General features: G+C 56.3%; 1 protein-coding gene across 6 annotated transcripts; it reads left to right on the plus strand.

The window, feature by feature from the left end:
• The first annotated feature begins 27 nt into the window (after positions 1-27).
• On the plus strand, positions 28-12,586 carry HSD11B2 (hydroxysteroid 11-beta dehydrogenase 2). Of its 6 annotated transcripts, none has more exons than XM_017740950.1 (6): positions 28-8,248; positions 8,497-9,094; positions 9,723-9,935; positions 10,424-10,609; positions 11,210-11,347; positions 11,827-12,586. In XM_017740950.1, exons 2-6 carry the CDS (start codon positions 9,070-9,072, stop codon positions 12,186-12,188), a joined length of 924 nt encoding a protein of 307 aa, XP_017596439.1. In that variant the 5' UTR covers positions 28-8,248; positions 8,497-9,069; the 3' UTR covers positions 12,189-12,586. The 6 variants fall into 6 exon arrangements, with proteins under 6 accessions (XP_017596439.1, XP_017596436.1, XP_017596438.1 ...); XM_017740947.1 differs by having other exon boundaries at positions 28-7,825; positions 7,948-9,094; XM_017740949.1 differs by having other exon boundaries at positions 28-7,320; positions 7,396-9,094.
• Positions 12,587-12,594: the final 8 nt, after the last annotated feature.

Genomic DNA, 12,594 nt, shown 5'->3' on the forward strand with positions numbered 1-12,594 from the left:
TGTGTGGTGCTGAGCCTGCCACCAGCCGTGCCATGAGAAATGCTTTATGCAAAGGCACTGCAGCTCTCCATAGGTGACTTTCACTCTGCTTCTCGAGCCAGTGATCCAGCTCAGAGGTACCTGGGATCTTCCCCCAGCCTAAGTGCAGGGGGTTGGAACTAGGTGATCTTTCAGGTCCCTGCCAAACCAAACCATTCTGTCATTCTATAAGTGAAGGCTGAAAATCAGCTTATTCCCTGGAATTGCTCTGATTTTTCCAGAAGCTATTAAAAATTAACAGCAGAGGCAGCTGCTGCCTCCAAGCTGAGAGGTGGGACAGGACCAAAATCAAACACCCAAATTCCAGCCCTGGTGTACAAGCAATTCCTGGTATACCTGAAGAAAAAAAATGCAACATTTAACTCTAGGGTTTGCTGCTGGCTTTTGGGAACAGAGCAGGAAAGCTGTTTTTTCTGCCTCTATCTGCTGGGCTGAAGCTCTCCCCCCGCTTTGTCAGCAGCCCTCCATGGATTTAGGATTCTTCTTTCCCACGTGAGGTTTCTTCAGAAATAGATACCTACCCCTGCTCACCACAGGCATGTGGATAGATACGCTCGGCTTTTTCTCACTTATCTATAAAATAAGCACTTTTGAAGCCTACAAATGACACAGACCTGTTGAGGTGGGAGTTTTTAGCACCGTTAACCAAAAATGATGAGCACAGCTAATTAGGAGGAAAAAAGCATTGAGGTTTCATACTGTGGGAGACTGGAGTTGGTAGAGAAACCCAAGCTGGCTTGATTAGCCTCGGGGTTATGCAGGGACATGAGAGCAACAAAGCAAAGACTTCCCTGCCGAAATGAGATTGTCAGATGGGAACAGATGCTTTCGGAAGGAGAGAAGTGTAGGCAGTTGCTGCCCTCTAGTCCAATGAGCAGCACACTTTTAATGAGGTCTGGGATTGGGTTACCCACTGTTGAGTCTAGCTCCCCTCAAGCCAGGATCTGGTTACAGAAGAGCTGGTTGCTGCTTTTACTAGTTGGAGCTCAGCACAGGGTTGGTGGACTTGCCCAGCCAGGGTTTTGTTTGAGGGGGCTCTTCAAGGTGTTTCCACCAAATCTGGGCAGCCATTTGCCTTCTCCCTATAGTCTTTTTTCAGGGCTGGTCTAAAACTCCAGCTGGAAGGGGTTTTTTTCCCAGGAGGAAAGGCTGCAGGGCTTTTACACCTCTTCACCTCCTGATGTGCCTCCTGTCATCTCAGATCTGAGATACTGCTGTGGAGCCTTCAAGGCCATGCTGGATGGGGCTTGGAGCAATCTGGGCTACTGGAAGCTGTCCCTGCCCATGGCAGGGGTGTTGGAACTGGATAACCTTTAGTGTCCCTTCCAACCTAAACTGTTCTATGATAAGGTGGAAAATGCCCAAATTTTCTTTGATGAGGTGGAAAAATTGCCCTCATACTGTCAGTGTGTTGCTACAGGTACAGTTTAGGACCTTCTATTTTTTAACCTCCCCACTATGTGTCTGTTATCTCCTTCTCTGCTCCCTTTCACTATCTCCCGTTCTTCTGTCTCAGCTTGTATGTGCCTGCATGAGCAACGTATCACTTCTGCTTCCTTCTCCCCTGGAGAGCTGCCAGCCCCTGAGCTTTATCAGCTTCCCTCGGGAGCTGGCTTCCCTGTCACACATGGCGCTGTCCTGGGATTTGCTGGCTCTAAGGCTGTAATCTTGAAAAGCAGTTTTTGGCTTTACAGGATTTGCGGTGGCGCTTCCTCTTGCTGGGTGGTTGACCCTGTGGAGCCAGATGGCGAGTGACTCCCAGGCAGGCTAGGAACAGAGAGAAGGGATGGGCTGGAAAGCTCAGATACCTGCCCTGATATCTTCTGTGGCAACTTTGAATGTCTGGCCTCTCAGAATCATAGAAGCTCGAATGGTTTGGGTTGGAAAAGACTTTAAAGACCATCTTGTTCCAACCCCCCTGCCTTGGGCATGAACACATTCTACTAGACCAGGTTGCTCCAAGCCACATCCAACCTGGCCTTGAACACTTCCAGGGACAGGACAGCTTCTCTGGGTTACCAGGGCCTCACCTTGCTATGAGTACCCACTGTGACCAGTGTTTGTTCCTCTCTAGGGTCCTGGTTACCAGGTGGGGATAAGCTCCAACCTGGGGTGTGCAGCCATCCCAGGATGAATTCAATCCCCCTCTTTCAGCTGTTTTGCTGGGCTCTGCCTAAGCTGAAGGGCATGCGTGGGTGCTGCCCTGGCATTGCCTGGGTCAGCACAACTATGTCCAAGCACACCAGCCTGGAGGGCCACCTTCATGTATTTTGGGGAAAATGCACCAAAGTAGTCTTATGATACTCAAACTCCTACTCTGAAGAGCTGGTGAGAGCTGCAGGTGAAGAGTGAGGAGGGAACAACTTGAACTGTGTATGGAAAGGGCTGGTGTGGCTTGAGGTCATCATGAGGCATAGCTCTGAGCCTGGGGGCTTAAACAGCTCAGTGTATTTCAAAAGCTGTCTTGGCAGAAGCTCAGTTGGTGTTTGCTCAAGTGTTTTGCTCTGTTTCTAAAAAAAAAAATAAAGTCCCCATCTTCACATGGACCTGGAAGCTGCAAAAGAAAATAGTTGGTGCAGCTGTAGAGACCATCATGATGTGGGAATGGGCAGGGCTTGCACCACTTTTTCTGCTTGCTTGGGATTGTGGAATGTGGTGGAAGTTTACTCCTGTGACAAGAAGAATGATGAGATGGCACCTTACAAGCAAAGTAGAATCTCATCACCAAAATATCCCTGAACTGGTAGAGCACCATTGGAACTGCCACAGCCTTATTGTGGTGCTGCAATCTCTGAAATGCCTAACAGCTTGCTGGGCTTGCTCTGAAGCTGTTGCTTTGGTCAGCACTGTTCCCAGCATGGCTTTGTCTCTGCTGGCATCACCTGTGACTTGCCCACAGTGCTATCTGGGTGATACTTCAGGGCCTCTCCCATGGTTTTACCACATGGCTAGAGGTTCTCCTGGTCATGCCATGGTTGTGGGGCTTTGTTGTCCTGGCTAGAAACATCTTCCTGGAGATCTCTCTGGGTGGTGATGGCTCAGGGTGCTCCATGTAGAAGAGCTGGTCTTCTCTTCAGCTGCCTGTGGATGGATTAGCCCTGCCTGTAGCAGACCTTAGACGTGACCTGATGCCTCTCCTTGCTTGTTAGCACACAGGAGGGATGCAAATGGGGTTTGGCTGGTGGTTCTCCAGCCTGCTAGGAGTCCCTGGAGAGCCCATTTGCAGACCAGAGGTGCCCACCAGCAGGTGCCCCAGCCATGGCTTTATTACCACCACCTTATTCCCCAGAATCATCTTCAGTGTCACATTCCAGACACAGCTGGTGGAGCTTTCTGGCTTCCCAGCCTGGTTCCTACCCAGCCTCTCCAAGAGCCCAGGTGGATGTGTTAGCAGTTGCTTGCCATTGGCACTGATCTGGTTGAGCTGCCCCTGGGCCCTGGGTGTTCCTCCCAGCGACAGCTCTTCCTGATGGATGGCTGTCGAGGCTTGTCGGCTCCATGTTCCCAGTTCACTGTGTTCCCTCTGAAGGTGATTATTAACCCGGCTATTGCCACAGCGCCTCACAACTTCCTCTTCTCAGAGGGACATCCATCCATCTATCCCAGATTAGCTCTGATGTACGGCCTGTGCCAGGTGGATGTCTGTGCTGCTGTCTTTTCTTGCTCATCCCTGCTTGCTGAAAGCTCAAATTCTTGACTGTGAGAGTCTCACCACTCCTCTTGGGGAGAGGATCTCCACTCGGTGGAGACAGCAGCTGCCGGAAGATGCCATCCAGCCCCGGGGTGCGGTGAGCGGCTGCTTCTAGGAAATTCCTGTGCTCTCTTTCTGCGAAGTGTCGCGGTGATGCTGGAGGTGGCACTTCCTCCCCCCTGTCAGCTCGTGAGCACACGGTCGCTGCTCACTGGCAGCAGCATCACTGCCATGCCAGGGCTGGGTTAATTCCTGGATCCCGACTTCTTTGAGCATCCCCCCAGGCACTGGCCTTGCATAGGGGGAGGCAGCTGGGCTCATTCCTGTCCTGCTGCCCCAGGGCACTAACAAGATCCTGCCTTCATTAGCCCCGCCGTTTGCAAACAGCATCTGCTGCTCGCAGCTTTGGTGGGGGATACGGCGTCTGGATGGCTTTTAGTGACAGTGATGGGGAGGGCTGTGGCCTCTGACACTTTTTTATTGCCCAGCTGCTTTTGTGCTATCAGGTCCCCAATACGGATGCACCAGTAAAGCTCCTGAGAAATGGGCTTTCATCCAGAAGCTGTGGGTGCATCCACACTGGCCTCGGGGCTCCTCGTCATCCCTGCCTGGTTGCCGTTGGTTGTCTAGGCAGAAAATCGGATTTTGCCCCTTCTCTTTGTTAAGTGGGAGATAACTTCTCGGGTGGAGGTGATGGCTGTGAGGCTCCAGGAACACTTTGCTAATCCATTGTAATTCATACCATCTGGCTATTGTCCCCGGCACAGGGAGGGGTAGGTCACCCATGTACCCCCTGCCATGGGCATTCCCAGCTCTGCCTTCTGTCATGGGTCTCCTTGTGGGGCTGAGAGTTTGTCTGACCCCTGCTCTGACCCACAGGACCTGTTGGAGGGATGTGGCTATCCTGGGCTATGGGAGCCATCAGCAATCTCCCTCCAACTGCCTGTGCGGACTGTGCCATGCAGGAGGGGATCCTAGGGGAGCAGGGGCAGTGTGTGCCCCGCTTGGCTCAGGTCCTGCTCAGGAAGGAGGCTGAGGCTTTGCAGGGATGTCCACTCAGGCTGCTTGGGTGGGGGGCTCCTGCATTATCCACTCACTAGGGATTTGGGGATGGGATTTGGGTCATCCTCAAAGGCATCTTCTGGCTTTAATTTAATTTAATTAGGCTTGTGACTTCCTGAACCCCCCTGCTGGGGACCAGCAGCAGCATCACAGGGGCTGCTGCCACCCCAGCTCCATCTGCCTGTGCCTGGGTATGAGGGCTGCTTCCATGGGGAGTGGAGACATGGAATGCCATGCAAGCCACTGGCTGGGGGGGTGTTTCCTGTGGACAGTGATGACACTGGCTACGATGGGTTGGGGGCTGTTGGTGCCCCTTCCTGGCCCCACTCCCCCAGCAGTTCCTCAGGTGTGAGCAGACAGTGGCTGATGCCTGGCTGGGGAGGCCGGGGCTGGTGTGTGGCTGTGGCAGCCCAGCTGCTGTGAGGACAGGTGCTCCTGCCTTCCCCTCCCTCTCCTGTGAGCTGCCAAGAATTTGTTCCCTCTTGTCCAGGGCTGACATCACCCCTTTATCACTCCTTGCTCCAAATGCGTGCAGCATCTGGAAGGTGTCGGCCACAGGGCCTTGCCCTGCCCACGCAGGATTTTGCTGGGCATTTTATCCCGCCTGGACCCGCACTGCGCAAGGACCCCCTCCCTGAGTTCGTTTAGGGGATGGCCATCCCCTCTGATGGCACCATCCCCCCTCAGTGCCACCTTGTCCTGTGCTTCCACATCCATGAGGTGCCCACACTCCCAGGATGGAGCTGAAAAGAACAGCTGAGTTGGGATCAGTGCCTGCTCAGGGACCCAGCTGAACCTTCCTCGGTGCTGCCCGGCTAAATCCCATCCCATGCCCGGAGAAGCTGGATCCAAGGTGGCAGTGAATCCTGTCAGAGCCAAAGGCCATGTTTAGCTTGGCATCCCAGGCAGGGTTTGAGCTTGAGCCTATGGAAACAAGTGGCTCAGCATACTCATCCATTTGGCCTTGGTGCCCCAGCTCCCCCCCAGTTGACGGTGTCCTTGAGCCTGGTGACAGCTCCATCTTGGCAAGGCCTCTCAGACAGGGTGGTGGGACACAGCCCTAGAGCTCTGTGGGGAGGTGGAATTGATGTCCTGGGATTTGGGGAGCAGCAGGGGGCACCCAGGCAATGGCCTGCAGAGCTGAGGAGGGGGTGATGCCCTTCTAAGTGCCCAACTCAGCTGGCAAGCTCCCAGTCAGTGGAAGATGGAGCATCCTCAAGGGATGCCTCCGGGTACCTGGAGAGCAGCCCCTAGGGCTGCCGACTGACCATGCTGCTAGGGTGACCCTGGGGGAGCTGGTCCATGCTCAGCCCTGGGGCAACCCCTCTTCAGCTTCCACACCAGGGTCCTCAGCTGGGGTGGCTGTGGAGGGGCCAGCTCCAGGAAGCTGTCGCTGTACCCACCAGGCTCTGGGCAGTTTTGCGGCCACATGGGAATTCTTCAGCCAAGCTGTGTTTCTCACTGCTGAGGTTTTGCACTGGTCCTCACCTGTTGTGCATGGTTCAAGGATGAGGCTGCAGAGGTCATGAGGATGCACAACTTGTGGTTCATGGATGAGGATTCACAGCTCATGGCTCAGGGATGAAGATGCTTGGCTTGTAGCTTGGGGATTAAGATGCCCAGCTTGCAGTTCTCCAGCTCCGGAATGAGGTTGCACAGCTCACAGCCCATGGATGAGAATTCTCAGCTCACAGCTTGGGAAGGGAAGCCACTCCTAGGTTGTGTTGGGGTGAGCACCGCGGACCTGTGCCACCAGCCCTCCATCAAGTACCGTGCCAGCAGTGGGGGCAGGGGCAGGGGGATTCAGCAGCTCCCGGGCCGTACCCGTGTTATTGACCCTCTCTGCTCCAATCAGCAAACTGAAGAGCTAATTTGGAGCACGTCTGTGTGTGGTGGCCTTGGTGCTAGTGCAGGAGCAGGGTGAATACCTGAGACAGCAAAATGTCAGAGCGTGTCATGCTTGACTCACCTGAAAGAAATGTGTCCACACCAAACCAGGACTGCAGCTTCAGCCGGCTCCTAGCAGCGAGGAAGCACAAGTGGTGCAGGCTGGCTGGGAGCTGCCCAACTGGCACAGCTCAGCCCCGGCGGTGGCTCTGCTGTCACTGGTGCGGAGCAACTCTGGGCAGTGGATGCAAGATGCTTTGGGGTCAGTCCTCTTTGCCCTCCCTGAGTGGACAGGAGGGCACCCCTTATGACGATGCTGGAGGCCAGACCTTTTTGCTTGCTCAAGATAAGTAAAGTTGGGGCTTGTCATGCCAAAATTCTAGTGGAGGCTTGCATCTCGCACTCCTGGGGGAGCTGCTGAAGTGCCTGGAGCTTCTGCAAAGTCCTCAGGAATTGCTGCTGACCCACTCCTCTGGCAAAAGACTGTCCGCCCCTGGTGCAGGAGTTTGTCCCGGCTTGCTGAGCTTGCGGAGGGCTGCTGGATTTTGCAACCTGGACTCAGGCTTTGCTCTGCTCCTGCTGCAGCAAAAGCCTCCTTCTTCTGGCCCAGAGCCCATGGGGATGCAATGGGGGGCTTCAAGGTATGTGCTCTCCTCTTCTGCACTCCCTATGCCGGGCTTCTCCTGTGCTTGGTCTGACCACGTCCCTCCCTCCAGCATGACTGTGAAACCAGTTGGCAAGCTGGGAGCTGGGGCGGGGGGAACTGGCGCCGGCATCTCCTCGTGATGCAGCATCCTGGGAGGGCGGTGAGCCCAGCGCCAGCCTTGCCGGGGCTGCACAGACTGGACGGCTCCAGCACTCCCGGTGGGGCTGAGCCAGCGGCAATGGCTCCTGCGCCAGCTCTGGCATGGCCAGCAGCTCATGTGCTGGTGGCCATGGGGAGTGAACATGGCCCTGGGCAAGCTGCCATGCTTTGAGACCACGTGTTATGGGCCCAGGGGGTTCATTGTCCCTCCCTGCACTCTTGGCCGTGCCTGAGCACAGCGGATGGGAAGCTGAGCAGCGGCGGAGACCTTAAATAACACCAGAGCATCCTCACCCTCCTGGCCCTGGGCCTCCCGCCAGCCTCCCAGGAGTTTTTTTTTGGTATGTGTGTGAATAAATTAGAACTTCCGAAACAAACCCTCTGACTGCCCTGCTCCTCTAAGGCAAAATAAACCCTGCCTGACTTGGACAGCACGTGGTCGTGTTTGCTTCCTCCTTGCCAGACTTGCCCATAAGAAGCCAGCAAACCTGTTTCTCTCAGTTTTTTGGGATTCTCCTGAGGTTTTGAGAGTTATGTGGTGATAGGAAGCTTTGTGTTTGGACTGGAAGCTTGTCTTGCGGGCTGCATGGGAGCAGCGCAGGTAACCCTTCCATCAGCTGCGTCATGGTGAGGCTGTGGCCACGAGCACTTTTATTTTTAAAGCTTATCTTTATTGCAGTTTTCTCCTGCACTGCTCGGAAAGGCGAAATGCACGTTATCGGTTTGTCGGCTGGCAGCATGCACTGTTCCTGAGGAGTGGAGAGGTGGATATGCTGTGCCAGCAGCACCTTCAGCATGCCCTGTGGACCGGGGTGCTGGGTGTGATGCTGGGGCAATGGCAGGGATAATGCAGGGGTGATGCTGAGCCAGCCTGGCACACATCCATGATGGGTGTTCGGCGTTGTGTGGGAAAGGGCAGTCCCTGCAGCCCCTTCCTGCCAGCTGAGCACCCCCGGGCTGTGTTATCACTCTGGCCTCTGGCCAGGCGTTTAATTATAGGTTTCTGACGCAGCAATAAAGTAAAACTGAGCTGGGGACTGGGACAGAGACACTGAGCTGACGGCTTAGCTGGCACCCCAAGAGCTGTAAGTGCCCGATCCCAGCCTGAGGGTACGGAAGAGTGAGGCAGCCAGTCCCTGCTGCCCTCACCACAAGGCTGATGGAGGGGTACTGGAATCTCTGCCCTGGGAGTGACAGTCCCCAGGGCCACTGTTGTGTCCATACCTGTGTGGCTCCAGGTGCCACACAGGGTCCGTTTTCAGGGATGTCATCAGGAGCACCCAAAGGTGCTGGGTAGGAGGGTGCAGGGCCATGGGGCTGGCCCTGCAGTGCTCCCCTGTTAATGGTTAATGTGACTGGGCAGCGGTTGTGGCACGGACTCCCTGAGCTATCAGCACTGCCATCGGCCCCGGGAACAGCCTGTACCTTGCTGCTGCTGTTTGTTTGCATCCCGGCTGCTCCACCCTGGCCACTGGCCTTGTCACCGCTCTGCAACAGCCAGCTCCCACCCGGGCTGTCCCCCAGCCACCCAGGTGGTGGCTTTGCGGGTGACAGTGTCATGTGTGGTGCCCTTGTTTGAGCCGAGATGGAAGAGATGAGGCTGGGACCGGGTATGCAGCACCAGTACTCTCCCGAGTGGCCCATCCCGTTTGGATGCTCCCTCGAAGGATGTAGGGTAGCAAGAGCAGATCAGAATCCTTTTTCCCCCTCACCCTTTTTAACGCCCTCCATGCCCCAGCCAGGCGAAGGGGTGCTCTGCCTCTTGGCCGCTGCTTCTGGGAGGCGAAAAGCATTCGGCAAAAGTCTCCCACGGAGCCTTTCGCCAGCTCTGAATGGTGCTTGATGGAGCTTACAGAGGCTATTTTGAGGCTTGATGGCCCTGCACCGCTGCAGGGCTCTGGGCTGTTCTGGTGCATTGCTGGTGCCTGCGGGTTTACCTGCACCTTAAATCAGGGAGGCACTCGGGGCGATGGGTTTGTAGATAAAGGGAGTGTTTTCTTCCTCCCGAAAGGGAGAGAAAACAGCAGTTCCGTGACCTGCGAATGCCCCAGGGCAAGGGCACGTCCTGGTGAGTCAGGAGCTACAGCGGGGTGCAGAGCCAAGGGAAGGGAAAACGGATGCTGGGGGTGGGTGTTTGGTTCCTGGGGTTACGGAGAGGCAGAGCTAGGGCGTCTTTGAGGGCTGGGGACAGACAGTGACTGTCACTGGCCACTGCAAGGCTCTTCCTGTCTCTTTCAGGATGTGACTCGGGCTTTGGGCAGGCAACAGCCCGGCACTTGGACATCATGGGCTTTCGGGTGTTTGCCAGCGTGCTGGACCTGCAGAGTCCCGGTGCCCAGGAGCTGCGCCGGAGCTGCTCGCCGAGGCTGACGCTGCTGCAGATGGACCTGACCAAGACAGACGACATCCAGCGGGTCCTGCAGCACATCCAGGCCCACACCAACAGCACAGGTAGGAGGAGCCTTTGGCACCCCCTCAGGACCCCACAGAACTCCTTGGGACCTCAGCCTGCAGCCAGCATGGCAGTGCCAAGCCTCCATGTGTCCCCACAGGGGGCTGCCTCCCTGAGGGCACCTGCACCAACAGCCTTTCCTAAGTTCTCTTCTTGTCCTGGAGCACCCCACAATTCCCTTGCAGGACCCCCATCAGCCTGGGGAGCAGCTGGGAATCCCAGGGTGGGGGTTCCCTACCCTCAGGACCACAGAACTCCTTGGGACCTCAGCCTGCAGCCAGCATGGCAGTGCCAAGCCTCCATGTGTCCCCACAGGGGGCTGCCTCCCTGAGGGCACCTGCACCAACAGCCTTTCCTAAGTTCTCTTCTTGTCCTGGAGCACCCCACAATTCCCTTGCAGGACCCCCATCAGCCTGGGGAGCAGCTGGGAATCCCAGGGTGGGGGTTCCCTATTTAGGTCACCTCTTCAAGCACCCCATCCCCACAGGACTCTGGGGCCTGGTGAACAACGCCGGCTTCAATGACACCATCGCTGATGCTGAGCTCTCGCCACTGGGCAAGTTCCGCACCTGCATGGAGGTGAACTTCTTTGGCTCCCTGGAGCTCACCAAGGGGCTGCTGCCCCTGCTCCGCTCCGCTGGCGGCCGCATCGTCACTGTGAGCAGCCCTGCAGGTGAGCAGCCTCCCTCCAGCGTGGCACCCCTGGCACCCTCAGCCCAGGCACGGCTTGAGCATCCCCCTGGTGTGGTGCAGTTCCCACCCCCCAGGCACTCCAATTTTCCCAGCCAACTGGCAGCAGGTACTCTAGGACGAGCTGGCAGCATTGCTGAACCCCACAGCAGCCACCAAGACATGGGGAGATATGGGGGCTGGGGACCTGGTCACAGGCAGCATGGGCAACTCAAGCCCAGCTGCCACGTGCCTCCATTGGGGATGACAGCCCTGGCCAGGGTGGGAAAATCAGCTTCCTCTCCCCGGCCTTTTTTTTTTGCCCATTAAAACACATTAATCCTCCATCAGGGGTGACAATCCCAAACTTTAGCTGGACAGGGAGGCAAAATCAATTTCCTCTTCCCTCACCACTTTTTTTCCCCCTCATTAAAACATTAATTTGAAGCTAATTTCAGTTGTTTTCTCAGCAAAGCAAACCCTAAGCCATTTCCTTGAGCAGGGGCCAGGAACACAGCCCTACACAAGCCCTGCCCTTCCCCCCTGCCTGCTCCCCTCTGTCCCTGCTGGAGCACTGGCTCACTCATTCTTTCACTCGTGCCAGGTGACATGCCCTTCCCCTGCCTGGCAGCCTACGGGGCCTCGAAGGCAGCCCTCAGCCTGCTCATGGACACCTTCCGCAGCGAGCTCCAGCCCTGGGGCATCAAAGTCAGCCTCATCCTGCCCGGCTACTACAAAACAGGTAAGAGGATCAGTGCCCACTCCCTGCCTGTGCCCGTGGGCAAAGGCCAGGTATCCCAGGGAGGCAGAAGATGAAGCAATGGGATGAGTAGTTGGTGGTGGAAGCATGCAGCTTCTGAGCATCTCCAGCCACCTCCCTGGGGACAGCAGTTATCCTGTGGCCACTGGGCTCTGGTGAATCAGAAAGAGGGTCAGGATCAGGTCCTGCCAGCAGATCCCATACCACCAGGGCTGGTCAAAGCAGCTCAGTCACGTTTATGAAAGCGGCATCCCCATTGCAGGCAGGGTCCAAGACCCCTGGTCCAGTGCCAGGCTACCAAGAGCCACTACGGTGCTACCCTCGTCAGTCTTTGCCAGGGTCTCAGCAGGACGTTCCTGTGAGGCTGGGAGGAGGCTGGGAGGTGACTGGGGCTGCTGGCATCCATGGCAGGGGCCTGGAGTGGGGGGCCCACACAGCTCATGGGGACTGTGTCCTCGCAGGGACGACGTGTGACCCTGCCTTCTGGAACCTGCAGAAGCAGCAGCTGTTGGCCAGTCTGCCCCAGGAGCTGCTGCAGGCCTATGGCGAGGACTATGTGGAGGAGATCAACCAGCAGTTCATCCAGTTCATGAAGGTGGCAGTGGAGGACCTCAGTGCAGTGGTGAACAGCATCACAGATGGGCTTCTGGCTGCCAATCCAGCCGTGCGCTACTACCCAGGGCAGGGCCTTGGGATCATGTATTTCATACACCGCTACCTGCCCTATTTTGTCCGAGACTTGTTCTTGAAAGGATTCTTCATCAACCCCAAGCTGCCCCGAGCGCTGCAGCGAGAGCACCACAACGACGCGAAGAAGGCCTGACCTCGGCCTGCACAGGGCCTTCTCCCAGGATTTCCAGGCACACCAGCCCCTGAGCGCGTGCACAGCCAAAGGCACCGCCCTCCTGCACCGTGGGGGAACAATCAGCACTAGACGTTAAAAACCAAATTTCTTTCCAAAATCAGGTAGATCTATTTTCTATTGTGCAAGAATCAACATTTTTCTAGAGACCTTGGTTTTGTATTTTTTCTAACCATGCACCCCCCAAGAGGCCCATCCCTGCCTGACTCAGCAGCTCTGCACCACAGGCTGGGATGTACCTCCTCAGCTACCCACCACCTTCCTTACTGCTCTCAGAGCTGTTCGTCTTCGTCCCCTCTTGGCTGGGTCAGGGCTGGGACCCTGTGGCCGCTGCCTCCCTGCCATTCCTTATACACTCCACGTGCCC

The sequence above is a fragment of the Corvus brachyrhynchos genome, unplaced genomic scaffold, assembly GCF_000691975.1.
Source record: "Corvus brachyrhynchos isolate BGI_N302 unplaced genomic scaffold, ASM69197v1 scaffold26, whole genome shotgun sequence".
NCBI classification, from domain to species: Eukaryota; Metazoa; Chordata; class Aves; order Passeriformes; family Corvidae; genus Corvus; species Corvus brachyrhynchos.

Bases quoted from the DNA above. Each gene is read 5' to 3' on its own strand.
- HSD11B2 (XM_017740946.1), top strand. From the start codon at position 9,070: ATGGAAGAGATGAGGCTGGGACCGG. The intron at 9,936-10,423 runs GTAGGAGGAGCC...CCATCCCCACAG, and splicing joins GGCCCACACCAACAGCACAG to GACTCTGGGGCCTGGTGAAC. The intron at 11,348-11,826 runs GTAAGAGGATCA...GTGTCCTCGCAG, and splicing joins GCCCGGCTACTACAAAACAG to GGACGACGTGTGACCCTGCC.